Source organism: Nicotiana tomentosiformis, chromosome 2 (assembly GCF_000390325.3).
Source record: "Nicotiana tomentosiformis chromosome 2, ASM39032v3, whole genome shotgun sequence".
NCBI lineage: Eukaryota > Viridiplantae > Streptophyta > Magnoliopsida > Solanales > Solanaceae > Nicotiana > Nicotiana tomentosiformis.
Window position 1 is genome coordinate 157229970 of NC_090813.1, and position 26588 is coordinate 157256557.

Consider the following 26588-nt stretch of genomic DNA (forward strand, 5'->3'; position numbering starts at 1 on the left):
TTAAAACGATTGAAATCCATTGATGAATTCTATTAAAACTCTATACAATAAGAAAGCATAAAAAATAGAGAATATCAAATGAAGAAAAAATGGGGGAAAAACAGAGAAGGAGAGAAGAGAGACGAAGAGAGAGAGAGAGAGAAAGAGAGGGCAAGTATAAAGGGATAAGGAAATAACTGATATTCCTTATTCAATTCCTAATATAAAGGGATACTCATATAAAACTTATTTGTATATAATTGGTAAATTGTATATGACCATGTAATTAAATTGAAACTTGAGTAGGGAGGGTAATTGTCATGACCCAAAATACAATAGTCGTAATGACACCTATCTCAATACTAGGTAAGTCGACAACCTCAATAAATACAATATCTTTTAAGTTTGAAAACATAATATTTGAATTCAATAGAAAAACCTCACAATTACAAATACAAATCACTCCCAAAACTCGGTGTCACTGAGTACATGAGCATCTAAATGATAACAAAATCTGAGTGATAAAATCCCTATCTGAAAATATAGAACAGTACAATAACTGAAAAGAAGAGAGTCAAGGTCAGCGGACACCAAGCAGCTACCTTGATAGTCTCCAATTGATAATACTCTGAGATCTAATAGTCGCCGTGTCCGAAAGCACCTGGATCTAAACACGAGGTGCAGAGTGAAGTATGAGTACAACCAACTCAATAAGTAACAAGACTAACCTTTGGGCTGAAAGTAGCGACGAGCTCAGCAGGTACAATCTAGTATAGAAATAACAGTACAGAAATGTAGGTGTAACGACTCGGCTAGTCGTTTTGAGTATTACAATCCCGTTCCCCCATTTACTGCTCAATTTATGCTTTACAGTTATTATGTGACTTTCTGGGGTGATTAGTTCGGGTCCGGTGAGATTTTGGAATGAATTGAAACACTTAGTTCCAAGATTTAAAGTTTAAATTAAAATAGTGACCGGATGTCAACTTAGGAATAGAGTTTTGATGATTCCAATAGCTTCATATGGTTATTTTGGACTTAGGAGTGTGTCCGTAAAATTATTTGGAAGTCCGTAGTGGAATTAGGCATGAAATGGCGAAAGTTGAATTTTTGGGAAGTTAGACCGGGGAGTTGACTTTTTGATATTCGGGTTGGAATCCAGTTCTGAATATTTTTATAGCTCCATTATGTCATTTATGACTGTGTGCAAAATTTGAGGTAAATCAGAATTGATTTGATTGGTTTCAGCATCGAATATAGATGTTGGAAATTATTAAGTTTCATTAAGCTCGAATTGGGGTATGATTCATGGTTTTGGCATTGTTTGATGTGATTTGAGGTTTAGACTAAGTTTGTATGATGTTTTAGGACTTGTTGGTGTATTTGGTTGAGGTCCCGAGGGCCTCGGGTGAGTTTCAAATGGTTAACAGATCGAAGTTTGGACTTAAACAACTGCTGGAATTTTCCTGATGCCTGTATCTAGTTTCCTTCATCCGTTCGCGATCGGGGGCAGCGACCGGGGGCACTCGTTCGCGACCAGGGGCAACGACCGGGGGCAGCGAACGGGGCACGTGCTCGCGATCGGGGGCAGCGACTGAGGGCACGTGCTCATGATCAGGAGCAGCGACCGTGGGCACACGCTCGTGATCAGGGGCAACGACCGGGGAACACCTTCGCGACCGGGGGCACGCCTGGACAGAAACTTTAAGTTATAAAAAGGGGACTTCGTCCCATTTTCCATTTTTGACAATTGGAGCTTGGGGAGAGGCGACCTTTGAGTGATTTTCAAGGAAAAACATCGGGGTAAGTGATTATAACTCGGATTTGGTCATTATACACGAATATATAATTGTTTTCATCATTTAATTAGTGTTTTGAGATGGAAATTTGGGGAAAATTGTAGATATTTCATAAAATGAGTTTTTGCGATTTCGATATCGATTCGGAGTTGAATTTGAGTGAAACTAGTGTGGTTGGAATCGTAATTGAATGGGTTGTCGGATTTTATGAGTTTTGTTGGATTCCGAGACGTGGGCCCCAGGGGCGAGTTTTGGGTGAAATTTCAAATTTTGATGGAAAATTTGTATTTGCTAATGGAATTAATTCCTACAATTTTTATTTACTGAATCATATTATTTGTGGCTAGATTCGAGGCATTTGGAGGCCGATTCGTGAGGCAAAGACATTGCAGAATAAAGAATTACACGGTTTGAGGGAAGTAACAGTTCTAAATTTGGTCTTGAGGGTATGAAACCTCGGATTATGTGTTATGTGATTGATTTTGAGGTGACGCACATGCTAGGTGACTGGCGTGTGGGCGTGCACCATAGAAATTGTGACTTGGTCAAATTCTATGGAACTGTGTAGTTGAATAATCTGTTGTTATCTGTACATTCTCCATGTAGTAGAGAAATTGAACCACAAATCATGTTTAGATTATGTGTTGGCACTGTAGGGACCCACAGAGGTCGTGTACATGTTGAACTATCTGCTAAATTGTTGTTTTGTACTCAGTCACAGTTTACTTGTTTATTTTATCTCACTCTCTATTGTCCATTATTGGTGCATCATATCATTGTTGTGCGGGATGATTTTCATGATTTTTGAGAGCCCGAGAGACTAGAGAGATTTATGACTGAGTGAGGCCGAGGGCCTGATTGTGAGATATTATACTATAGCATATGAGTTGTTAGTGCAGCACATGAGTTGTTAGTGCGGATCCATATATTATACTATAGCACGTGAGTTGTCCGTGCAGATCCATATACTATACTATAGCACGTGAGTTGTCCGTGAAACATGTGAGTTGTCTGTGCAACACGTGAGTTGTCTGTGCAGATCCAGATATTGATACTATAGCATGTGAGTTGTCCGTGCGGATCATAGCGTTTGGGCTGTAGGAGCCCCTCTGGAGTCTGTACACACCCCCAGTGAGTGCATGTACCTACTGAGTGTGAGTGTTGAGTGCTGAGTGCTGAATGAATGGAATGGCTGAGTGACTGTGGTCCTGACAGGATGCATTTGATTTCATTACTGTTGTACTTCAGCTGTCATATATCACTTTTTTTGGAAATTTCTGAGAGATATTATCTTATGTTTCAGTTGAACTTGACATAAAATTACTGTTTTGGCCTTAAATGTTAAACTTGAAAGCATGCCTACCTTATTATGTTGGAAATTACAGAAATTGGGCTCAACTGTGAAGCTCGTCACTACTTTCAGTTCTTTATTTAGTATTATTACTTGCTGGGTTGGTTGTACTTATACTACACCCTGCACCTCGTGTACAGATCCAGGTGCTTCCGGATATGGCGACTGCTAGTTCTCGGAGTTATCTGTTGGAGATTATCGAGGTAGCTGCTTGACGTCCGTAGACCTTGACTCTCTTCTCTTTCAATTTTATACTGTTCTAAATTTTTAGACAGTATTTTTAGCAGTCATACTGGTTATCATTTAGATGCTCATATACGCAGTGACACCGGGTTTTGGGAGTGTATTTATATCCAGTATTTGTTGAATTTTCTCTTAAACTTCATTATTATGTTTTTAGTATTTAAAAGAGAAATGTGGGTTATTGATGTTGTCGTCTTGCATAGAATTGAAATAGGTGCCATCATGACAAGTGTAATTTTTAGGTCCTGACAAGTTGGTATCAGAGCCTAGGTTACATAGGTCTCACGAGTCATGAGCAAATTTAGTAGAATTTTATGGATCGGTACGGAGACGTCTGTACTTATCTTTGAGAGGCTGTCGAACCCTTAGGAAAATTTCATCTTCTTGTATTCTATCATGCGAATTTGTTAATTCCAGAAACTAAATATTTGTTATTCTATTCTCTCACAGATGGTGAGGATACGTACTACCGGGTTAGATGGTCATACACCAGTGCCACCAGTTAGGGCCGCAAGAGGCTGGGGCCGTGGTAGAGTCCGAGGCCGAGGTAGAGGTAGAGGTGCAACTCGTACAACAGTTGGAGCAGCACCTGTAGCACCACCAGTTGCTCCAGCTTAGGAGCATATTCTAGATATAGCTGAGCCGACAGGACCAGCTCAGGAACCAGCTGCACCTATTATGATTCCAAGCCTTCAAGAGACACTAGCACATATATTGACAGTTTACACTAGTCTTGCTCAGGTGGTTTAGGCTCAGGCCGTACCTGCCACTTCTCAGGACGGGGGAGGTAACCATACCCCTGTTGCTCGTACTCAAGATCAGGTAGTGCAGGGACTTTATATACCATGGCACTACCAGTCCAGCCAGTTGCAGCTGCTCAGGCCCCTGTAGTCCCTGTTATGACAGATGATGAGCAGAGGAGACTTGAGAGATTCGAGAGGCTTCGAGCTCCATCATTTAGCGGTGCTGATTCTTAGGATGCTAAGGATTTTCTGGATAAGTGCCAGCGGATGCTTCAGACAACGGGTATTCTGGAGATCAGTGAGGTCTCGTTCACTACTTTTCAGTTTTCTGGGGCTGCCTTCAGATGGTGGGAGGCTTATGAGCGGCGCATGCCGATCAGTACAGCACCACTTACATGGCAGGAATTCTCCGTTCTCTTTTTGGAGAAGTTTGTACCGCAGTCTTATAGAGAGGAGCTGTGCTGACAGTTTGAGCAGTTATGTCACGATGGCATGTCTGTGACGCAGTACGAGATGAGATTTTCTGAGTTGGCTCATCATGAAGTTTGGTTGGTTTCCTCCGATAGGGAAAGGACTAGGAGGCTCATTGATGGCCTCACGTTTCAGCTGCGGTTGCTTATGACTAGGGAGAGGGTATCTGGTGCCACTTTTGACGAGGTGGTTAGCATTGCTCGGAAGATAGAGGTGGTCCGTAGCTAGGAGCGTAGTGATAGGGATGCCAAGAGGCCTCGAGGTTCGGGTGGTTTTGGTGGGATACCTTCGGGGGGACAGTCCTACCATAGAAGGGGTCGCCCTTATAGGCCCTCTCAGATGACTCGTCCAGCTCACCGTGGTGCATCAACTAGCCACGGTTCTTACAGTGCTCACTCAGGACAATCTTCATTCAGTGCACTACCAGCGTAGAGTTCTCACCATGCCTCATCCACTCAGGCTTATACAGGTAATTCCTCGGGTTATCAGGGGAAGCAGTTCCGTCAGAGGAGGGGTTGTTTCGAGTGTGGGGAATTTGGTCATTCAAGTGAAATTGTCCTAGTTTGTTGAGTGGGGCTCCATAGGAGAGTTCTCGGCCAACGACACTAGCACCAGCAGTTACACCACCCGCCCAGCCAGTTCGGGGTGGGGCTCAACTAGTTAGGGGTCGCCCAAGAGGGGGAGGCCGATCAGGTGGCTGTCAGGCATGATTCTATGCTTTTCCTGCCAGGCCAGATGCTGTTGCTTCAGATGCAGTGATTACAATTATTGTCTCAGTGTGCCATAGGGAAGCTTCTATATTATTTGACCCTATTTCTACTTATTTGTATGTATCATCGTAGTTTACTCATTATCTGGATATGCCCCGTGAGTCCTTGGTTTCACCTGTTCATGTATCTACGTCGGTGGGCAATACTATTATTGTGGACCGTGTGTATCGTCCATGTGTGGTAACTATTGGGGGACTAGATACTAGAGCTGATCTCTTATTGTTTATTATGGTTGATTTCGATGTAATCTTGGGTATGGATTGGTTGTCTCCATGTCATGCTATTCTGGAATGTCACGCAAAAACCGTAACTTTAGCGATGCCGGGTTTGCCGAAGGTTGAATGGAGAAGTTCTCTAGATTATGTTCCCAGTAGGGTAATTTCTTATTTGAAGGCCCAACATATGGTTGGGAAGTGGTGTTTGTTATATTTGACCTTTGTGAGAGATGTTGATGCAGATACTCCTACTATTGATTCAGTACCGGCAGTGCGAGACTTTCCGGATGTATTTCCTGCAGACCTGCCGGGTATGCCAACCAACAAGGATATTGATTTCAGTATTGACTTGGTGTTGGGCACTCATCCCATTTCTATCCCTCCATATCATATGACACCGGCTGAGTTAAAAGAATTGAAAGAGCAATTTCAGGAACTTTTTGATAAGGGGTTTATTATGCCTAGTATATCACCTTGGGGTGCACCGTTTTGTTTGTGAAAAAGAAAGATAGTACTATGTGGATGTGCATCGATTACAGAGAATTGAACAAAGTTACAATCAAAAACAAATATCCTTTGCCGCGTATTGATGATTTATTTGACCAACTTCAGGGAGCGATTTTATTCTCCAAAATTGATTTGTGATCAGGGTATCACCAGTTGAAAATTCGGGATTCGGATTTTCTAAAGATGGTATTCAGGACTCGTTATGGCCACTATGAATTTATCGTGATGTCTTTTGGGTTGACCAATGCCACAACAACATTTATGCACTTGATGAATAGTGTATTTCCACCATATCTTGATTTATTTGTCATAGTATTTATTGATGATATCCTAGTGTACTCACATAGCTAGAAGGAGCATGTACAACACTTGGGTATTGTATTACAGAGGCTAAGAGATGAGAGACTTTATGCCAAATTCTCTAAGTGTGAGTTCTGGCTTAGTTCGGTGGCATTCTTGGGACATATAGTGTCCACTAAAGGAATTAAGTTGGATCCGAAGAAGATAGAGGCAGTTCAGAGTTGGCCCAGGACATTTTCAGCTACCAAGATTCAGAGTTTTCTCGGCTTGGCTGGTTATTGTCGTCGCTTCATGGAGGGTTTCTCGTCTATTGCGGCGCCTATGACTAAATTGACCTAGAAAGGTGCTCCGTTCAAGTGGTCGGATGAGTGTGAAGAGAGCTTTCAGAAGCTTAAGATAGCTTTGACTACAACCCTAGTATTGGTGTTGCCTACAGGTTCAGGGTCTTATACTGTGTATTGTGATGCGTTGCGTATTTGTCTCAGCGCAGTGCTGATGCAAGATAGTAGGGTGATTGCCTATGCGTCCAGACAATTAAAGGTACATGAGAAGAATTATCCGGTCCACATCCTTGAGTTAGCAGCTATTGTTCATGCCTTGAAGATTTGGCGACATTATTTGTACGGTGTCCATTGTGAGGTTTATACTGATCACCAGAGTCTACAAAATTTGTTTAAACAGAAGGATCTTAATTTGCGGCATAAGATGTGGTTGGAGTTGCTTAAGGATTATGATATCACCATTCTTTATCATCCCGGAAAGGCTAATGTGGTGGACGATGCCTTGAGTCATAGGGCGGAGAGTTTGGGCAGCTTAGCATACTTACCGGTAGCAGAGAGGCCTTTAGCGTTGGATGTTCAGGCCTTGGCCAACCAGTTTGTCAGATTGGATATTTCCGATCCGAGCTGAGTTTTGGCTAGTGTGGTTTCTCAATCTTTTCTTTATGATCGTATCAGAGAATGTCAGTATGATGACCCTCATCTGCTTGTCCTTAAGGACACGATTCTGCACGGTGTTGCCAAGGAAGTCACTATTGGGGATGACGGTGTATTACGGATGCAAGGTAGGCTATGTGTGCCTAATGTAGATGGTTTGCGTGAGTTGATTCTCCAGGAGGCTCACAGTTAGCGGTACTCCATTCATCCAGGTGCCGCGAAAATGTATCAGGATTTGAGGCAGCACTATTGGCGGAGACGAATGAAGAAAGATATAGTTTGGTTTGTAGCTCGGTGTTTAAATTATCAACAGGTGAAGTACGAGTATCAGAGACCAGGCGGATTTCTTCAGAGACTTGAAATTCCGGAGTGGAAGTGGGAGTGTATTACCATGTACTTCGTAGTTGGGCTCCCACGGACTTTGAGAAAGTTTGATATTGTTTGGGTGATGGTAGATCGGTTGACCAACTCCGCGCATTTTATTCCAGTTGGGACTACTTATTCTTCGGAGCGGTTGGCTGAGATTTATATCTGCGAGGTTGTTCACCTACACGGTGTGCCAGTGTCCATCATTTCAGATCGTGGCACACAGTTCACATCACAGTTTTGGAGAGTAGTGCAGTGAGAATTAGGTACACAAATTCAGCTAAGTACAATATTTCACCCTCAGACGGACGGACAGTCCGAGCGCACTATTCAGATATTGGAGGATATGCTACGCGCTTATGTCATTGATTTTGGGGGTTCTTGGGATCAATTCCTGCCACTGGCAGAGTTTGCTTACAATAATAGCTACCAATCGAGCATTCAGATGGCTTCGTATGAGGCATTATATGGGAGACGTTGTTGGTCTCTGGTGGGTTGGTTTGAGCTGGGTGAGACTAGGCTATTGGTTACTTATTTGGTTCAGGATGCTTTAGAGAAGGTTAAATTGATTCAGGAGCGGCTTCGCTCGGCGCAGTCTAGATAGCAGAGTTATGCCGACTGGAAGGTCTGTGATGTTGCTTACATGGTTGGGGAGAAGAATCTGCTCAAGATTTCACCCATGAAAAGTGTGTTGAGGTTCGAGAAGAAGGGCAAGTTGAGCCCTCGATATATTGGGCCGTTTTAGGTGCTTAAGAAGATTGGAGAGGTGGCTTATGGACATGAAATATGCTTAAGTCATTCGACTTATGATGTGGAGCTGGTGGCCATTTTAGATTGGCAGATTCAAAAGTTGAGATCAAAGAACATAGCTTCAGTGAAAGTGCAGTAGAGAGGCCAACCAGTCTGAGAAGCTACTTGGGAGACTGAGCGAGAGATGCGGAGCAAATATCCACACCTATTTGAGACTCCAGGTATAATTCTAAACCCGTTCGAGGACGAACGTTTGTTTAAGAGGGGAGAATGTAATGACCCAGCCGGTCCTTTTGAGTATTATAACCTCGTTCCCCCATTTACTGCTCAATATATGCTTTACATTTGTTATGTGTCTTGTCGGGGTGATTAGTTTGGGTCCGGTGAGGTTTTGGAATGAATTGGAACACTTAGTTCCAAAGTTTAAAGTTTAAGTTGAAATAGTGACCGGATGTCGGATTATGTGTAAACGACACCGGAATAGAGTTTTGATGATTCTAATAGCTCCATATGATGATTTTGGACTTAGGAGGGTGTCCGAAAAATTATTTGGAAGTCCGTAGTGGAGGTAAGCTTGAAATGACGAAAGTTGAATTTTTGGGATGTTTGACCAGGGAGTTGACTTTTTGATATCGGAGTTGGAATCCAGTTCTTAAAATTTTCATAGCTCCGTTATGTCATTTATGACTTGTGTGCACAATTTGAGGTCAATCGGAATTGATTTGATTGGTTTCGGCATCAAATGTAGAAGTTGGAAATTCTTAAGTTTCATTAAGTTTGAATTGGGGTATGATTCGTGTAGCATTGTTTGATGTGATTTGAGGTTTCGACTAAGTTCGTATGATATTTTAGGACTTGTTGGTATATTTGGTTGAGGTCCCGAGGGCCTCGGGTGAGTTTCAGATGGTTAACGGATCGAAATTTGGACTTAAACAACTGCTGGAATTTTCCTGATGTCTGTATCTGGTTTCCTTCATCCGTTTGTGATCAGGGGCAGCGATCGGGGGTAGCGACGACTGCCCCGGGTCATGCGTTCATGACTGGGGGCAACGAGTGGGCGCACGCGTTCGTGACCGGGGGCACGCGCTCGCAATCGGGAGCACCGACCAGGGGGAGCGACCGGGGGCACGCATTTGCAACCGGGGGTAGCGACCGAGAGCACGCGTTTTCAACCGGGGGTAGCGCCCGAGAGCACGCGTTTGAAACCGGGAGTAGCAACCATGGGAAGAGACCGGGGAGCGAGGGCACGCCTAGACAGAAAATTAAAGTTATAAAAAGGGGACTTCGTCCCATTTTCTATTTTTGACAATTGGAGCTTGGGGAGAGGCGATATTTGAGAGATATTCAAGGAAAAATATTGGGGTAAGTGATTATAACTCGAATTTGGTCAATATACACGAATATATCATTATTTTCATCATGTAATTAGTGTTTTGAGATGAAAATTTGGGAAAAATATTAGAAATTTCATAAAACAAATTTTTGAGATTTCGATGTCGATTCGGAGTCGGATTTGAGTGAAACTAGTATGGTTGGACTCGTAATTAAATGGGTTTTCTTATTTTGTGAGTTTCATCAGATTCCGAGACGTGTGCCCCACATGCGAGTTTTGGGTGAAATTTCGAATTTTGATGGAAAATTTGTATTTTCTTATGGAATTAATTCCTATAATTTTTATTTACTTATAATCAAATTATTTGTGGCTAGATTCGAGGCATTTGGAGGCCGATTCAACAGGCAAAGGCATTTCAGAATAAATAATTACACGATTTGAGGTAAGTAACAATTTTAAATTTGGTCCTGAGGGTATGAAACCCCAGATTATGTGTTATGTGATCGGTTTTGAGGTGACACACATGCTAGGTGACGAGCGTGTGGGCATGCACCGTAGGAATTGTGACTTGGTCAAATTCCATGGAACTGTGTAGTTGAATAATCTATTGTTATCTGTACATTCTTCATGTAGTAGAGAAATTGAACCACAAATCATGTTTAGATTATGTGTTGGCACTGTAGGGACCCACATAGGTCGTGTACATGTTGAACTATCTGCTAAATTGTTGTTTTGTACTCAGTCACAGTTTACTTGTTTATTTTATCTCAGTCTCTATTATCCATTATTGGTGCATCGTATCATTGTTGTTTGGGATGATTTTCATGATTTTTGAGAGCCGGAGAGACTACAGAGATTTATGACTGAGGGAGACCGAGGGCCTGATTGTGAGATAATATACTATAGCACGTGAGTTGTCCGTGCAGATCTATATATATTATACTATAGCACGTGAGTTGTCCGTGCAACACGTGAGTTGTCCATGCGGATCCATATATTATACTATAGCACGTGTGTTGTCCGTGCAGCACGTGAGTTGTCAGTTTGGATCCAGATATTATACTATAGCACGTGAGTTGTCCGTGCAACATGTGAGTTGTCCGTACGGATCCTGATATTGATACTATAGCACGTGAGTTGTCCATACAACATGTGAGTTGTCCGTGCAGATTATAGCGCTTGGGCTGTAGGAGCCCCTCCGGAGTCTGTACACACCCCCAGTGAGCGCAGGTACATACTGAGTGCGAGTGTTGAGTGCTGAGTGAATGGAATGGCTGAGTGACTGTAGTCCTGAGAAGATGCACTTGATTTCATTATGTTGCACTTCAGCTGTCATATATCATTGTGTTTGGCAATTTTTGAGAGTTATTATCTTATGTTTCAGTACTTGACATGAAATTACTGTTTTGGCCATAAATGTTGAACTTGAAAGCATGCCTACCTTATTATGTTGAAAATTACTGTAATTGGACTTAGCTGTGAAGCTCGTCACTACTTTCAGTTATTTATTTAGTATTGTTACTTGCTGAGTTGATTTTACTCATACTATACCCTGCACCTCGTGTGCAGATCTAGGTGCTTCCGGATACGGCGACTGCTAGTTCTCGGAGTTATCTGTTGGAGATTATTGAGGTAGCTGCTTGACGTCCGCAGACCTTGACTCTCTTCCCTTTTAGTTTTGCACTGCTCTAAATTTTTAGACAGTGATTTTAGCAGTCATACTGGTTATCATTTAGATGCTCATATACTCAGTGACACCGGGTATTGATGTTGTCGGCTTGCCTAGTATTGAAATAGGCGCTATCAGACAGGTGTGAGTTTTGGATCGTGATAGTAGGCATGCTTTCAAATTCAAAAGTTAACCTCAGTACGAAGTAAAATAGATCAATACTGAATGATATGAGGAATATGAAATCTCAGTGGGAAAACCTCGTGTACTCACGATCACAAATTACTCAGTCACTCAGTACTGTATATGGCCCATCCAGCCCAGGGGTAAATTTATCCCCAAATTATAATTATTCAGAAAAAATCCATGTCCAGGGAAATTCATCACAAATATAAATAAGTAAGGCAAGTCCATGCCATGGGAAGTCCATCCCGAATATAAATCATCTACGCTCACTATGGGGGGTGCAGACCTCCGGAGGGGCTCCTTCAACCCAAGCGTGATATAAAGCCAATATGGCATGTTGCAAGCGGGCAGCCCCTATCCATATAATAATAAAGCCTATAAGGCCTGCTGCAACTGCAACCCCGATCAATATAATAATATATATAAAGCCAATATGGTCTGCTGCGGCACGTAACTCGATCCCTTCAATATCCTCACAGTGGATGAACATGACTAAGTATGAAATGTATATTTTTAAACAATTAAATTCAATAGCAACACGACCCTATGGGTCCCAAAATATCAGCACGTAGCCTAAACATGATCTTTAATATGATTCTTTAATTTTACAACTCCACAGAATTTATTTAAGTCACAATTTCTATGGTGCCCGCCCACATGTTCGTCACCTAGCATGTGTGTCACCTCCAACAATTGATATAACACAAGATTCAGTGATTCATACCGTCAGAACGAAGTTTAGAAATATTACGTACCTCAAACCGTGTAATTCTTTACTCCGCTATACCCTTGCCTCGCGAATCGGCCTCCGAAGCCTCGAATCTAGTCACAATTAATTCGATTCAGTCAATACAAATTATTGGAATTAATTCCATATGAAAATACTGCTTTTCCAACAAAATCCGAATTTTAACTCAAAAATTATTGGTGGGGCCCACATCTCGTAACCTGACAAAAATTACAAAATATGAACTCACATTCAACCACGAGTCCAACCATATCAAATTTATAAAATTCTGACATCAACTCGACCTCTGAATCTTAAATTCTTATTTTGAAACCCCTAGTCCCAAATTCTCTAATTTCACCTCAAAAACACGTAATCTAGTCGAAATACTCAATGATAATCCAATATTATTGACTAGCAATGATCACAAGTGACTTACCTCAAGATTTCCCGTGAATTCTCTCTAAAAGATCGCCCAAACACGTGTTGCAAATGCCCAAAATGACAAAAATGTCGGAACCCTCTATTTTTGTACACTGTCCAGAGGTTCCGCTTCTGCGTAACTTTTAATCGCATCTGCGGTTCCACTTTTGCGAAGAAGCAATCGCTTCTGCAATTGTCTTCGCTTCTGCGGACTCGCTTCTGCGATCTAGTCCCCCTTAGCCTAGACCGCATCTGCAACCATTTTGTCGTTTCTACGATTGCGCTTTTTTGAGGATTCGTCCGCTTATGCGGACCCCACGCTTCTGCGATGCCAGGCCTGCTTCTGCGAGCTCGCACCTGCGAGCCAATTTCCGCAGGTGCGATTGCATCAGTAGGCAGCAGAACTGTTTAATTGTTCTAAGTCCAAATTTGAACTGTTAACCATCTGAAACTCACCCGAGCCCCCCGAGACCTCAACCAAATACACCAACAAGTCCTAAAACATCATACGAACTTAGTCGAAGCCTCAAATCACATCAAACAACGCTAAAAACACGAATTATACCCAGTTCAAGCCTAATGAAACTAAGAAATTCCAACTTCTATATTCGATGTCGAAACCTATTAAATCAAGTTCGATTGACCTCAAAATTTGCACACAAGTCATAAATAACATAACAGACCTATGAAAACATTGAGAGCTAGATTCCTACCCCGATATCAATAAGTCAACTCCCTGGTCAAACTTTCAGACTTAAATTTCCTATTTTCGCCATTTCAAGCCTAATTTAGCTACATGCTTCCAAATAATTTTACGGACACGCTCCTAAGTCCATAATAACCATACAGAGCTATTGGAATCATCAAAACTCTATTCTGGGGTCGTTTATACATAGGTCGACATCCAATCAACCTTTTAACTTAAGTTTTAAACCTTGGAACTAAGTGTTCCAATTCATTCCAAGACTTCACCGGACCCGAAACAATTATCCCGGAAAGTCATATAATAACTGTAAGGCATAAATTGAGCAGTAAATAGGGGAACAAGCCTGTAATACTCAAAACGATCAACTGGGTCGTTACATTCTCTCTCTCTTAAATAAACGTTCGTCCTCGAACGGGTTTAGAATTATACTTGGAACCTCAAATAGGTAAGGATATTTTTTACGTATCTCCTGCTCAGTCTCCCAAGTAACTTCTCCGACTGGCTGGCCTCTCCACTGTACATTCACTGAAGCTATGTTCTTTGATCTCAACTTCCAAATCTGCCTGTCCAAAATGGCCGCTGACTCCACATCATAAGTCAAATTACCATCTAACTGCACTATACTGAAATCCAAAACATGAAACAGATCTCTGACATACATCCGAAGCATAGATACATGAAATACTGGATGAACACCCAATAGATTAGGCGGAAATGCAAGTTCATAAGTGGCACGACCCAAAAACCTAACCTGTCGTGATGGCGCCTATCATAGAACTAGGTAAGCCAAATCATTCCAAAACAACAATATTTTTTATTTCAAAGATAATTTCAAGGCTATTTAGCATAAAACCCTTCATAAAAGAGTTCAAATAAAAACAAAAGTGCTGAAAAGGAAAGCCCGACATCGGGGTGTCACTAAGTCATGAGCATCTAGATAATCAAGCTAATACAACCTGTGTCTAAATATCAATACAAGATAGAAAGGAATATAGAAGGAGAGTAAAGGGCCTGCGGACGCCGGCAACTACCTCGTAGTCTCCGATACTCGAGCGCGCTCGAACTCAACGACCTCCATGATCAAACACACCTGGATCTGTACATAAAGTGCAGGGTGTAGCATGAGTACAACCACCTCAACAAGTAACAGAAATAACTAAGGAACTGAGTAGTAGTGACGAGCTAAGTAGAACAATTCAATTATTTCTTTATCACAATTTAAAATAAACAGAAATAAACAGGTAAATTCCATCAACTCAATAAATGCTACAAAGAAATTAACGGGTAAAATGCAGCAACAACAAAAGTAATGAATCCTCACAGCAATGTCACTCCATCACTCAACACTCAATAGGTACCTGCACTCACTAGGGGTGTGCACAGACTCCGGAGGGGCCCCCAAAGCCCAAGCGCTAAGCACGGACAACTCACGTGTTGCACGGACAACTCACGTGCCATAATATCAATCCCTGGATCCGCACAGTCAACTCACATGCTACGCGGATAACTCACGCGCTATGGTATCAATACCTGGATCCGCACGGACAACTCACGTGCCTCAATCAAATACCTCACAATAGGCCCTTGGCCTCACTCAGTCATGTACCTCTCTAGCCTCACAATGCACCAACAATAAGGGGACACAACCCACATCAAGTATCACAACATATCAGCAAATTAAGAGAGACTGAGGTAAACATGTACAATAATTTCTATGACTGAGTACAAATAATGTGAGCATGAATAAACCCTAAGCATGATCTCTAACATGAAGGTAGACAAGTTCAACAACAAGTAACTACATAGACACAGATGATGGCTACGAGGCCTCACGGGACGGACCAAGTCTCAATCCCTCGCGGTGCAAACCCACACGCCCGTCACCTAGCGTGGGTATCACCTCCAAACAATCATGTGATATCAAATCTCCAGGTTTATACCCTCAAAGCCAGAGTTAAAACTGTTACTTACCTTAACAATGTACAATCCTACTCCGGGATGCCCTCGTCTCTGGACTCAGTCTCCAAAAGCTCCAAATCTAACCATAATCAGATTAATACCATCAACATAAGCTAACGAATCGAATTCCACAATAAAAACTACAAAATATGCCAAAAATCCGAAACCAGCCAAAACCCGGCCCCCGAGCCCACGTCTTGGAACCAGTCAACAATGGCAGAATCAAAACCCTCATCCTCGCCCGAGTCTAACCATATAAAATTTATCAAAATCGGACTCCGTTGGTCCCTCAAATCCCTACCTAAAACTCTCCAAAACTCAAGCCCTAACCCCCCTCAATTTCACCCTAAACCCCTACTAATTTCATGGTTAATCAGTGGAAAAACATCATAAATGCGTGTAAATAAACCCAAGCGACTTACCTCACTGATGTCTCGTGATTCTCCCTTGAAAACCACTGCCCTAAGCTCAAAACTCGTTCAACAATGGTGGAAAAATAGCAAAAATTCGCGAAGTGTGATATATATGGGTTCTGCCCAGGGGTTCCGCACCTGCGACCCCATATGCACATTTGCGCTTCCGTATATACGGATAATTTCCGCTTTTGCGAATTTTCATTAACTCGCCTGGCTTCACTTCTGCGGTCACGTTACCGCACCTGCGGTCATCGCAGATGCGGAGACCAAGCCGCACCTGCGGTTCCTCTGTGCACCTGCGCCTCAAGCCCGCACCTGCAAAGCTCGCACTTGCGGTTCCCAAATCCGCAGGTGCGGACACACCAGAACAGCAGCTCCAGCTACATTTTCCAACTTCCAAACTTCCCGTTAGCCATCCAAATTCATCCCGAGCTCCTCGGGACCTCAACCAATAATTCCAACAACTCATATATCACTACCCGAACTTAGTCGAACCTCCGGAACACCCAAAACAACATCAAAACCCCAAATCAACCTCAAATTCAAGCCTAAGAACTTCTAAACTTCCAAAATTCACCAACGATGCCGAAACCTATCAAACCACGTCCGAATGACCTAAAATTTTGCACAGCTCACAAATGACACTACGAACCTACTCCAACATCTGGAATTCCATTCCGACCCCGATATCAAATTTTCCACTTCCGACCAAAAATTGCCAAATTTTCAATTTCGCCAATTCAAGCTTAATTCTACCATGGACCTCCAAATCACATTCCGGATGCGCTTCTAAGTCCAAAATCACCTAACGAAGCTAACAGAACCATAAAAATCCATATCCGAGGTCGTTTACTCATAAGTCAACATCCGGTTGACTTTTTACAACTTAAGCTTATACTTTAGAGACTAAGTGTCTCAACCCATTTCGAAACTACTCCGGACTTGAAACAACTAACTCGATACATCATAATATAGCTGAAAAGCACAAAAGAAGCAGAAATGGGAGAAACGGGGCTATAACTCTCGAAATGACCGGTCGGGTCATTACAATAAGCCACCTCTCCAATCTTCTTAAGTATTTCAAAAGGTCCAATATACCTAGGACTCAAATTTCCCTTCTTCCCAAAACTCATAACACCCTTCATAGGCGAAACTCGGAGTAGTACCTTCTCTCCTACCATGTAAGCAATATCGCGAACCTTCCGGTTGGCATAACAATTCTGTTTAGACTACGCCGTGCGAAGTCGTTCCTGAAGCAATTTAACCTTTTCCAAAGCATCCTGAACTAAATTAGTACCCAATAGCCTAGACTCACACGGCTCAAACCAACCCACTGGAGAGCGAAACCGTCTCCCATATAAAGCCTCGTATAGAGCCATCTGAATGCTCGATTGGTAGTTGTTATTGTAAGCAAACTCTGCAAGTGGCAGAAACTGATCCCAAGAACCTCCAAAATCTATAACACAAGCACATAGCATATCTTCCAATATTTGAATAGTGCGCTCAGCTTGGCCGTCCGTCTGAGGGTGAAATGTTGTACTTAGCCGAACATGTGTACCTAATTCTCGTTGTACTGCTCTCCAAAACTGTGATTTAAACTGCGTGCCCCGATATGAAATGATGGACACTGGCACACCGTGAAACTGAACAATCTCACAGATATAAATCTCAGCCAACCGCTCCGAAGAATAAGTAGTACCGACTGGAATAAAATGCGCGGACTTGGTCAACAGATCAACAGTCACCCAAACAACATCAAACTTCTTCAATGTCCGTGGAAGTCCAACTACGATGTCCATGGTAATACGCTCCCACTTCCATTCTGGAATTTCAAGTCTCTCAAGCAATCCGCCCAGTCTCTGATGCTTGTACTTCACCTGCTGACAATTTAAGCACCAAGCTACAAACCCGACTATATCTTTCTTCATTTTTCTCCACCAATAGTGCTGTCTCAAGTCTTGATATATCTTAGCGACACTCGGATGAATGGAATACCACAAACTGTGGGCCTCCTCAAGAATCAATTCTCGTAGCCCATCTATATTTGGTACACAAATCCGACCCTGCATCCTCAACATCACATCATCTCCAATAGTAACATTTTTGGCATCACCATGCTTAAATGTGACCTTCGGAACAAGAAAATGGGGATCATCATACTGGCACTCTCTGATGCGGTCATATAAGGAAGACTGAGAAATCACACAGGCTAGAACCCGACTGGGCTCCGAAACATATAATCTCACGAACTGCAATTAGCCTTTCACCAACAGGAATAAATGCAAGGCTACCCATACTCACCGCCTTTCTACTCAAGGCATCATCCACCACATTGGCCTTCCCGGGATGATACAAAATAGTAATATCATAATCCTTTAGCAGTTCCAACCATCTTCGCTGCCTCAAATTTAGATCCTTCTGTTTGAATAAGTGTTGAAGGCTCCGATGATCTGTAAATACCTTGCAAGACACACCGTAAAGATAGTGCCTCTAAATCTTCAATGCATGAACAATAGGTGCCAACTCCAAATCATGAACAAGGTAGTTCTTTTCATGTGGCTTCAACTGACGTGAAGCGTAAGCAATCATTCTACCCTCCTGCATTAAGACACACCCAATACCAATTCGAGAAGCATTACAATACACTTTATAAGATCCTGAAGCTGAAGGCAAAAATACAACTGAAGCTGTGGTCAAGGCAGTATTGAGCTTCTGAAAGCTCTCTTCACACTCATCCGACCACCTGAATGGAGCACCCTTCTAGGTCAATTTAGTCATAGGCGATGCAATAGATGAGAAACCCTCCACAAAGCGACGATAATAACCGGCCAAGCCGAGGAAACTCCGAATCTCAGTAGATGAAGATGGCCTGAGCCAACTCGAAACTACCTCTATCTTCTTTGGATCCACCTTAATTCTTTCACTAGACACTATGTGTTCCAAGAATGCCACTGAACTAAGACAAAACTCACACTTAGAGAATTTGGCATAAAGTTTCTCCTCTCTTAGCCTCTGTAATACAATACCCAAGTGATGTGCATGCTCCTCCTAGATACGTGAGTATGAGTACACCAGGATATCATCAATAAATACTACGATGAATGAATCAAGATACACATGAAATACACTATTCATCAAGTGCATAAATGCTGCTGGGGCGTTGGTTAACCCAAAAGACATCACGAGAAATTCATAGTGACCATAACGGGTAGAGAAAGAAAAAAGTGATTTTTTTCCTAAAACTCCATAGCCTTTGGGAGATAAGTACAGACGTCTCCGTACCGATCCTCCATACTCTACTAAGCTTGCTCATGACTCGTGAGACCTAGGCAACCTAGTGCTCTGATACCAACTTGTCACGAATGACGCCTAACATTTCACTTGCTAGGCAAGATAACGTTAGCTATATCTATTAACCATTTTTAACAATTTTCAAATTGAATGACAATGATAAAGCTGAATAATTTGAAATAAGGAAATAAACTAATAAGTAACGAAATCCAAATACAAATCCCGGAACTGGTGTCACGAATAAATTAGCATCTAGAGTACTAAAGATAATGGTCTGAAATAAAACATAACTCTCTAAATCAGAATAAATAGCTAAAATGAAGTAGAGGGAGACTTCAGGGCTGCAAACGCCGTGCAGCTATACCTTAAGTCTCCACTGGTAGGTGGATCCGAGAAAATTTACTGAACGCCGCTAAGACCAACTCTGGTATCTGCACAAGAAGTGCAGAGTGTAGTATGGGTACAACTGACCACATGAACTCTGTAAGTGCCGAGTCTAACCCCGACGAAGTAGCGATGAGGCTAAGGAAGGTCACTTACACTAACCTGTATGCAATAATAATAACAGAAAGGACAAGAATAGAAACAAAGCAGTTAATTCATGATAACGAACTCAAAATCTAACTAACAGGGCGTCCAGAATAACTAGTCATATAAACTCATCTCAATTACCTTGGCAAATCCAACAGTCACAAACAATTATAACCTTATACAATCCGTTGCGTTGCGCAACCCGATCCCACCATATCATCATCTGTTAATATCATAATCCGTCCTTATTCCGCCATTTCAGTTCATTATCTTTCAAATATCCGTTGCGGCGTGAAACCCGCTCCCCAAATAATTTCAATCAATAATAGCAATTCAACAACCAAAATTTACAAGAAGTTCTAAATCAAGAGAGTAATTGTACGAAGTAATGGAGAATGACATAATAATCAAAGAATCTCGAATAACTCGGATGTCTCAACTTTACCAACTTCACGATATCTATCCCTTTAACGACTCATACAAATGAAACTACATAATTGAAGGTAAAAAATATTACAAAACCATAAGACAAGCAAGACATAGGACAATCTAGATATGCAAGAAAAGCAATTAGAGACAAGTAGCAATTAAGCATGGAATTATATAAGGGACTGGCAATTTAATACAAGTATAACTAGATGACAAGTAACAAGTATGTCATGAAAGTCAAATAAGCATGTAGCAATTAATACGTATAACAAGATATATAATGAAGTAACGAAAGAATGGAAGCAAGTAACACAACGACGCATATACGTCATTTCACACATAATGCATATAACATGAAGTTTAAGGGTCCCTAATTCCCTCAAATCAAGGTTAGACCCAATACTTACCTCACTCTGCAACTCAAGCAATCAACAAACCACGGCCTTGCCTTTTGAACAAGCCTCCAAACTAACTAAATCTAGTAAAATATTGACCAAATGATTCAAAATAAGCTTTAGAAATAACCCACCAATGAAAGAGGTTCAATTTAGATCATTTCTGAAAAAGTCAACAAAAGTCAACCTCGTGCTCGCTTGGTCAAAATCGAGATTCGGACCAAAACATAATTACCCATTCACCCCGAGTCCGGTTATGTGATTTGTTTCTAAATCCGACCCCAAATCGAGGTCTAAATCTCAATTTTATAAAAATCTCAAATTCTACCCAAATCCCTAATTTCTACCATGGAAATCCTAAGTTTGATGTTGAAACCTCATAAAATGTAATAGGTAATTGAAAAGAAATGGATTAAAGTCACTTACCAACAAATTTAGGAAGAAAGGTCTCTTGAAAAATCGCCTCTAGGATATTTAGGGTTGAGAGATTGTGAGTAATCAGCTAAGTCCCATTTTCCCCCTCTTTTATCCACCCGTGGATGTCGCAATTGCGATGCCTTGTTTGCAATTGCGAATACTGCATTTGCGAAACAAGGGTCGCAAATGCAAACCTTGTCTCAGTGCCCCAGGAGTCCCAAATGTGACATTTGGTTCGCAAATGCGAAATCCCAGCCTTTGCAAATATGGACCAATCCTTCCCAAATGCGAAGATTATCCAGGAACACACCGAGTCGCAAATGCGATTCTTTCATCGCAAAAACGACCACTATTCATTCGCAAATGCGAACTTTTTCCTAGCAAATGCGAGGCTACCCAGTCCAGCCCATGCTCACAAATGCGAACACTTGTTCACAAAAGCGAGGCTCGCAATTGCGAGCCAGACCTCGCAAATGCGAGATCTGCAGACCACACCAGCAACAGAGAAGGCATCAACTATCTCCAAAGTCCAAAATCAATCCGTAGCCTATCCGAAACTCACCCGAGCCCCTCGGGCTCCAAACCAAAAATGCACATAAGTGTAATAACATCATACGAACTTGCTCGCACGATCAAATCACCAAAATAATATCTAAATCTATGAATCAATCCTCAAAACGAATGAACTTTCAAAGTGAAACTCAAGACCACTAGAATCACGTTTAAGCATCTGAATCATGTCAAATAAATTACGAATTGAACCAAATTTTGCAGACAAATTTCAAATAGCAATACGAAACTATTCCAATTTTTAACATCAAAATTCGAACCCGTTAGTAAAGAAGTTAACTTTCGGTCAAACTTAATAATTTCCAACTTTCAAAAATGCTAGATTTTGGCAAGATGAAACAAGTTAGGGGCTTTCAAATTAAATTACGGGCATACACCCAAGTCCCAAATCACGATACGGGCGCACTGGGACCGTCAAAATACTGATCCGGGTCCGTTTATATAAAATGTTGACCGTAGTCAACTCAAGTTATTTTACAGGCTATAATTCACATTTTCTTCAATTTTTCACATAAAGATTTTTCGGAATAAGATACGGACTGCGCATGTAAATCGAAAAATGCTAAACAAAGCTAATCGAGATCTCAAAATACGAAAATAGAGGCTAAATCTCAAAATGATCTATCATGTCATCACAACAAAGGAAGAGAAAGATTTCAAAATATATACAATAGTGACTAGGTCGGGTAAGATCTAAGAACGTTGGCTCATTTTAGATACAATTAGGTCTGTTGATACAGAGTGTAAAAGTGTCTAGAAACATTTGGAGAGTGATTTAAGATTTTAAGAATTAAACTAATCAAGTACATACTGGGGTTTTCAAATTTCTTATCCATTACTTCAAGTGACGCCTTCCAATGAGACTTCTACTAAACAAGATTATTCAAACTCTATATCAATAACTATAGATATGTTTATTGACTACGTACAGATATGTTTATTGAGTACCTACTTAAATAAAAGCATATCAATCATTTTAATATATATACATAGGGGTGGCAAACGGTCGGGTCGGATTAGATATGAACAGGTCAAAATGGGTAATTCAAAACTCGGATGAATTATCCGACCTGACTCGTATTTTAGATGGATAAAAAACGGATTATCCGGCGGATAATATAGATATCCATATTATCCATGTCTTCTTGAATATGATCATTTGTGGGAGAATTCATAGTCTTCCGAACTTGAAGAACCCCCAATTTGAGGCTTTACAAATGTAAAAGTTAAATACATTAGTTATCCATTTGGTTAACCATTTTCTAAGTGGATTATATGGTTCTCATCCATATTCGTCCCATTTTTAAAAAGTTCATTATCCAGCCCATTTTTTAATGAATAATATGGGTGGATAACTGTTTTCTTTTAATCATTTTGCCACCTCTATATATACTTATCATGTTTATTTACATTGATTGCCAAAAATGCAGATATTTTGGTTAAACGTAAAGTAAGACTGCATATAACGTGGACATATTTTTCTTCGAATTCAGGATATAGCGAGTGCATAGTACGTCGAACTGCACATACAATTCAGTTCAAGAATTTATGGCATCCATACAAACCAGGTCACTGATCATATTGTCAAATTGAGAGACCCCTTATAAATAAAAGATTGTAACACTCCAAAATAAACAAAAGGCAACTGGTTCTTCCCACCAAGACTCTAAAAACACTAGATGTTACTATATATGGTTTGGCAACCCATTTGAACATTACACAACTTTGGAAGATGAAAACTTAAAATGCATAATAAGTATTATTTGCTAAATTAATTAGAACTAGTAGCTCTTTCTTCACTGATTCATACTCTTCCCTTTACCATTCCTTGAAATGGGAAGTGTTGGGATACTCTGTTCATGCAAGAAGTAGTTCTCCGGATCCACCTTGGTTTTCACTTTGACTAGCCTATTGAAATTGTCCTTGAAATACTTGTTTCCCCACACACTAGCTTGTATAAAACTAGAACTCCCATTCTTATTCATCCCTAAATCAAGATCTCTATAATTCACATAAGCTTGTCTAGGGAACATAGAAGCATAAGGGGTCATGTAATTATAAAGTCTTCTAATCCAATCAAAGTGTTTTGTGGCTAATTCTTTATCAGGGTCATTCCAAAGTGTTAAGTATTGAACCATGTAAATGACACCTTTTCTATGAGGAAAAGGGGTTTCAGATTCTGAGATTTTAGCCATCATTCCACCATATGGATTCCATATCATTAATGGTGAGTCTTCTTCCAATAGCCTTTTCCATAACCCTTCAAGACCATCTTCAGGAATTGGCTCTTTCACAAAATCTGATTTTGCTTTGAAGTAATTCTTGAACAAAGATTTCCCTTGAAGGAGTACCTCTGGTGGGGTATTACTTGGATAACCAGCAATGTACAAAATGGACTTAATCCAACTCATTTCTGTACAATCTTTTTGTGTCAATCCCAGTTCAGGAAAATTCTCATTCATTATTTCTAAAAGTCTGTCACTTCTACCAAGAAACAATGAATTATAAGCCATTTGGATAGTCTTTTCACCTTTTTTATCTTTCTTGTCAACCACATTCATGATCACCCTAATGAAGAGATCTTCATCAATCTTGTCAGAAACTTGTTGCCATTTGTAAATAATCGTTGTCCCATTTTGTTCTAGTGTTTTGGGGACAGTAAAAACTGTTACAATTGATGGAACAGGGACTAACCTTAACTTCCAAGAAAGTATTATCCCAAAACTAGCTCCTCCACCCCCTCTAATTGCCCAAAACAAGTCTTCCCCCATACTCTGCCTATCAAGAATTCTACCATTTGCATCAACAATTCTAGCATCCACAACATTATCTGCTCCTAACCCATATTTTCTCATCATAGTACCATATGCTCCACCTGTTATGTGTCCACCAATTCCCAAACTAGTACACAGACCAGCTGGAAATCCATGAGTCTTGCTTTTTTCAGAAATCCTATAGTATACTTCACCAACGGTTGCCCCAGCTTGAGCCCAAACAAAGTTGTCCTCTATGTTCACTTCGATTCCTCGGAGTTTTGAGAGATCAAGAATAATGAAAGGAGACTCCATTTCGGAAATATAAGAGAGACCTGTTTTAAAAAATAGAATAACACAAAGTAAGAAGATTGAGTTAAAAGAAGGTCATTCAAAATCTTCATCTTATTTCATGAAAGACAGGTTCGTTTAAATTTAAAACTTAATTTAGATTCAAGTTTAAATAAAAGTGAAAATTCCAAGTCTTCTAATTTATGCATGAAACCTTCAAACTCATTTTCGCCTTTCTATGTGGGATAATCCCACTTTATATATATTTAGGGCGGGAGCTAGTGTTTAGGTTACTGGTTCGACCGAATCTAGTAGTTTTGATCTAAATCTTGTATTTGTCTTAAGAAATATATTAAATATATGCAAATTATTAATTTAGAACCCAATAACTTTATTGAATAAGTAAGCTTCAAATCCAGACGGTGCATCGAAGCTAGAATTTAAACTTTATGAGTACTAAATTCTAAGATTGCAACATTAGTTGTTAATAATTGGGTTTTGAATTTAATTTTTGTATATATTTAGTAAATTTTCTTAATACAAAATATAGGGTTTGCACTGAAGTTACTAGATTCAGTCGAACCCGTACTTCGGCTTCTAGCTCTGCCCCTACCTCTGCATATATTACCAATATCTAACGTACCTTCGTAATCATGGCCTCCACTTCTAACTCTAAGCTGAAGACCAAGCTGTTTTGAGCAAATGACAGCAGCTTGGACATGGGATTCTACCATTGGTGTAAAAATAAGCTGAGGTTTAGGAACAGAAGGAACTAACAATCTGAGATTTTGTGCTGTGGATTGTAAGATTGTGGTGAAGGAAGCATTGGTTGGGGTGACGAAAGCTGTGGAAAAAGGGACACAGTAATCAGAATTCTGGCAAACACATTGGTAGAACTTTTCGTTGGTTTTATCTGAAAGAACATTTGAGGAAAATAGCAATAAGACTACTAACAATGAAAGAAAAACAGAGTTTAAGGATGTCATAGTTGAGGTTCTTGAATGCTTTAGCATTGTGCTTTGGATTGGTTATGAAAGTTTGAGGGGGTGATGGTATTTATATATTGATGAAGTAAAGTTAATGAGGGATGGTGACTCTATATGACATAATGCAAATGTCAGGTTTCAAAATGTTTTCAAGGTGATCAGGATTTAAGAATGAATGCTACCAAGTAATTGAAGATGAATTCGTATTATATACGCTGGTAGCGTAAATATTGTTTTTATATGATTAATGAATTTTAACATGTGATAATATATTGTTTACCGAAAAGATTACATGTAATTACCTAATATATATATATAAAAAATCATGGTTTAAATGTGATATAAGAGGAAGAAATGAATTAAAAGAAATAGGAAAAAAAGGGGATGTGTGTGTGTATATATATTGTTTTTAATTCATTTCTTCATCTCATTTCACATTCAGTCCATGGTTTTACATACAACAAATAATCAAAACATATTAAATTCATGAATGCGACACACTTGAGGGTCGCACTAGTATATATCGGGCTCTTAGATATATAATGTGTTTACGCAGGCATTATACCATCAAACTTCCAGATATGAGCTTCTGTGCTTCTGAAGATGTTTAGGAATGTCCCACGAAGCTCACAATTCAAATAGGATTTGAAAAGATACATAATTATGTATAATAATCAGAACTTATCTTATACAAATTACAGACAGTACATACGAGACAAGACACCTACAAGAACAAAAAACAAAGCATGGCGTTCAAGATGCAGAAGCTCAGACTTAAAGTAAGAGCAACCATTTCTTGCTACTCAAAGAAAGAGCAAACAGGAAGAGGATTTCACTTTAAGCAAATAAACAAATAGATAAAGAGATAAAGGAACAAATTAAGACATGTTTATCACCACTAAAGATTGTGATGGAATGGATAGAATCCCTCCACCCTTATACAGGCATTGGACACTCGTTAGGAAAAAACATGTTTATCATTTTATTGTTCTAATTGGCATCATTTTAGGGTGTATTTGGTATGAATGAAAATATTTTTTGGAAAATGTTTTCCAATTTTTCCATGTTTGGTTGGCT

At 40.4% G+C, this 26588-nt stretch overlaps 1 protein-coding gene across 1 annotated transcript; it reads right to left on the bottom strand.

The window, feature by feature from the left end:
* Positions 1 to 23146: 23146 nt before the first annotated feature.
* Positions 23147 to 25625, bottom strand: LOC104106576 (monolignol oxidoreductase AtBBE-like 15). The gene is made up of 2 exons (XM_009615150.4): positions 25169 to 25625; positions 23147 to 24569 (listed from the first exon to the last, which is right to left on the bottom strand). The coding sequence occupies exons 1-2, from the start codon at positions 25536 to 25538 to the stop codon at positions 23278 to 23280; spliced, it is 1662 nt and encodes a 553-aa protein (XP_009613445.1). The 5' UTR covers positions 25539 to 25625; the 3' UTR covers positions 23147 to 23277.
* Between the last annotated feature and the right edge of the window lie 963 nt (positions 25626 to 26588).

What these genes read in the sequence shown, in the direction of transcription:
- LOC104106576 (XM_009615150.4), bottom strand. Translation starts at nt 25,538, where the DNA reads ATGCTAAAGCATTCAAGAACCTCAACTATGACATCCTTAAACTCTGTT. An exon ending in TGGAGGCCATGATTACGAAG is followed by an intron (nt 24,570 to 25,168) that starts GTACGTTAGATA and finishes TTTTTAAAACAG; the next exon opens with GTCTCTCTTATATTTCCGAA.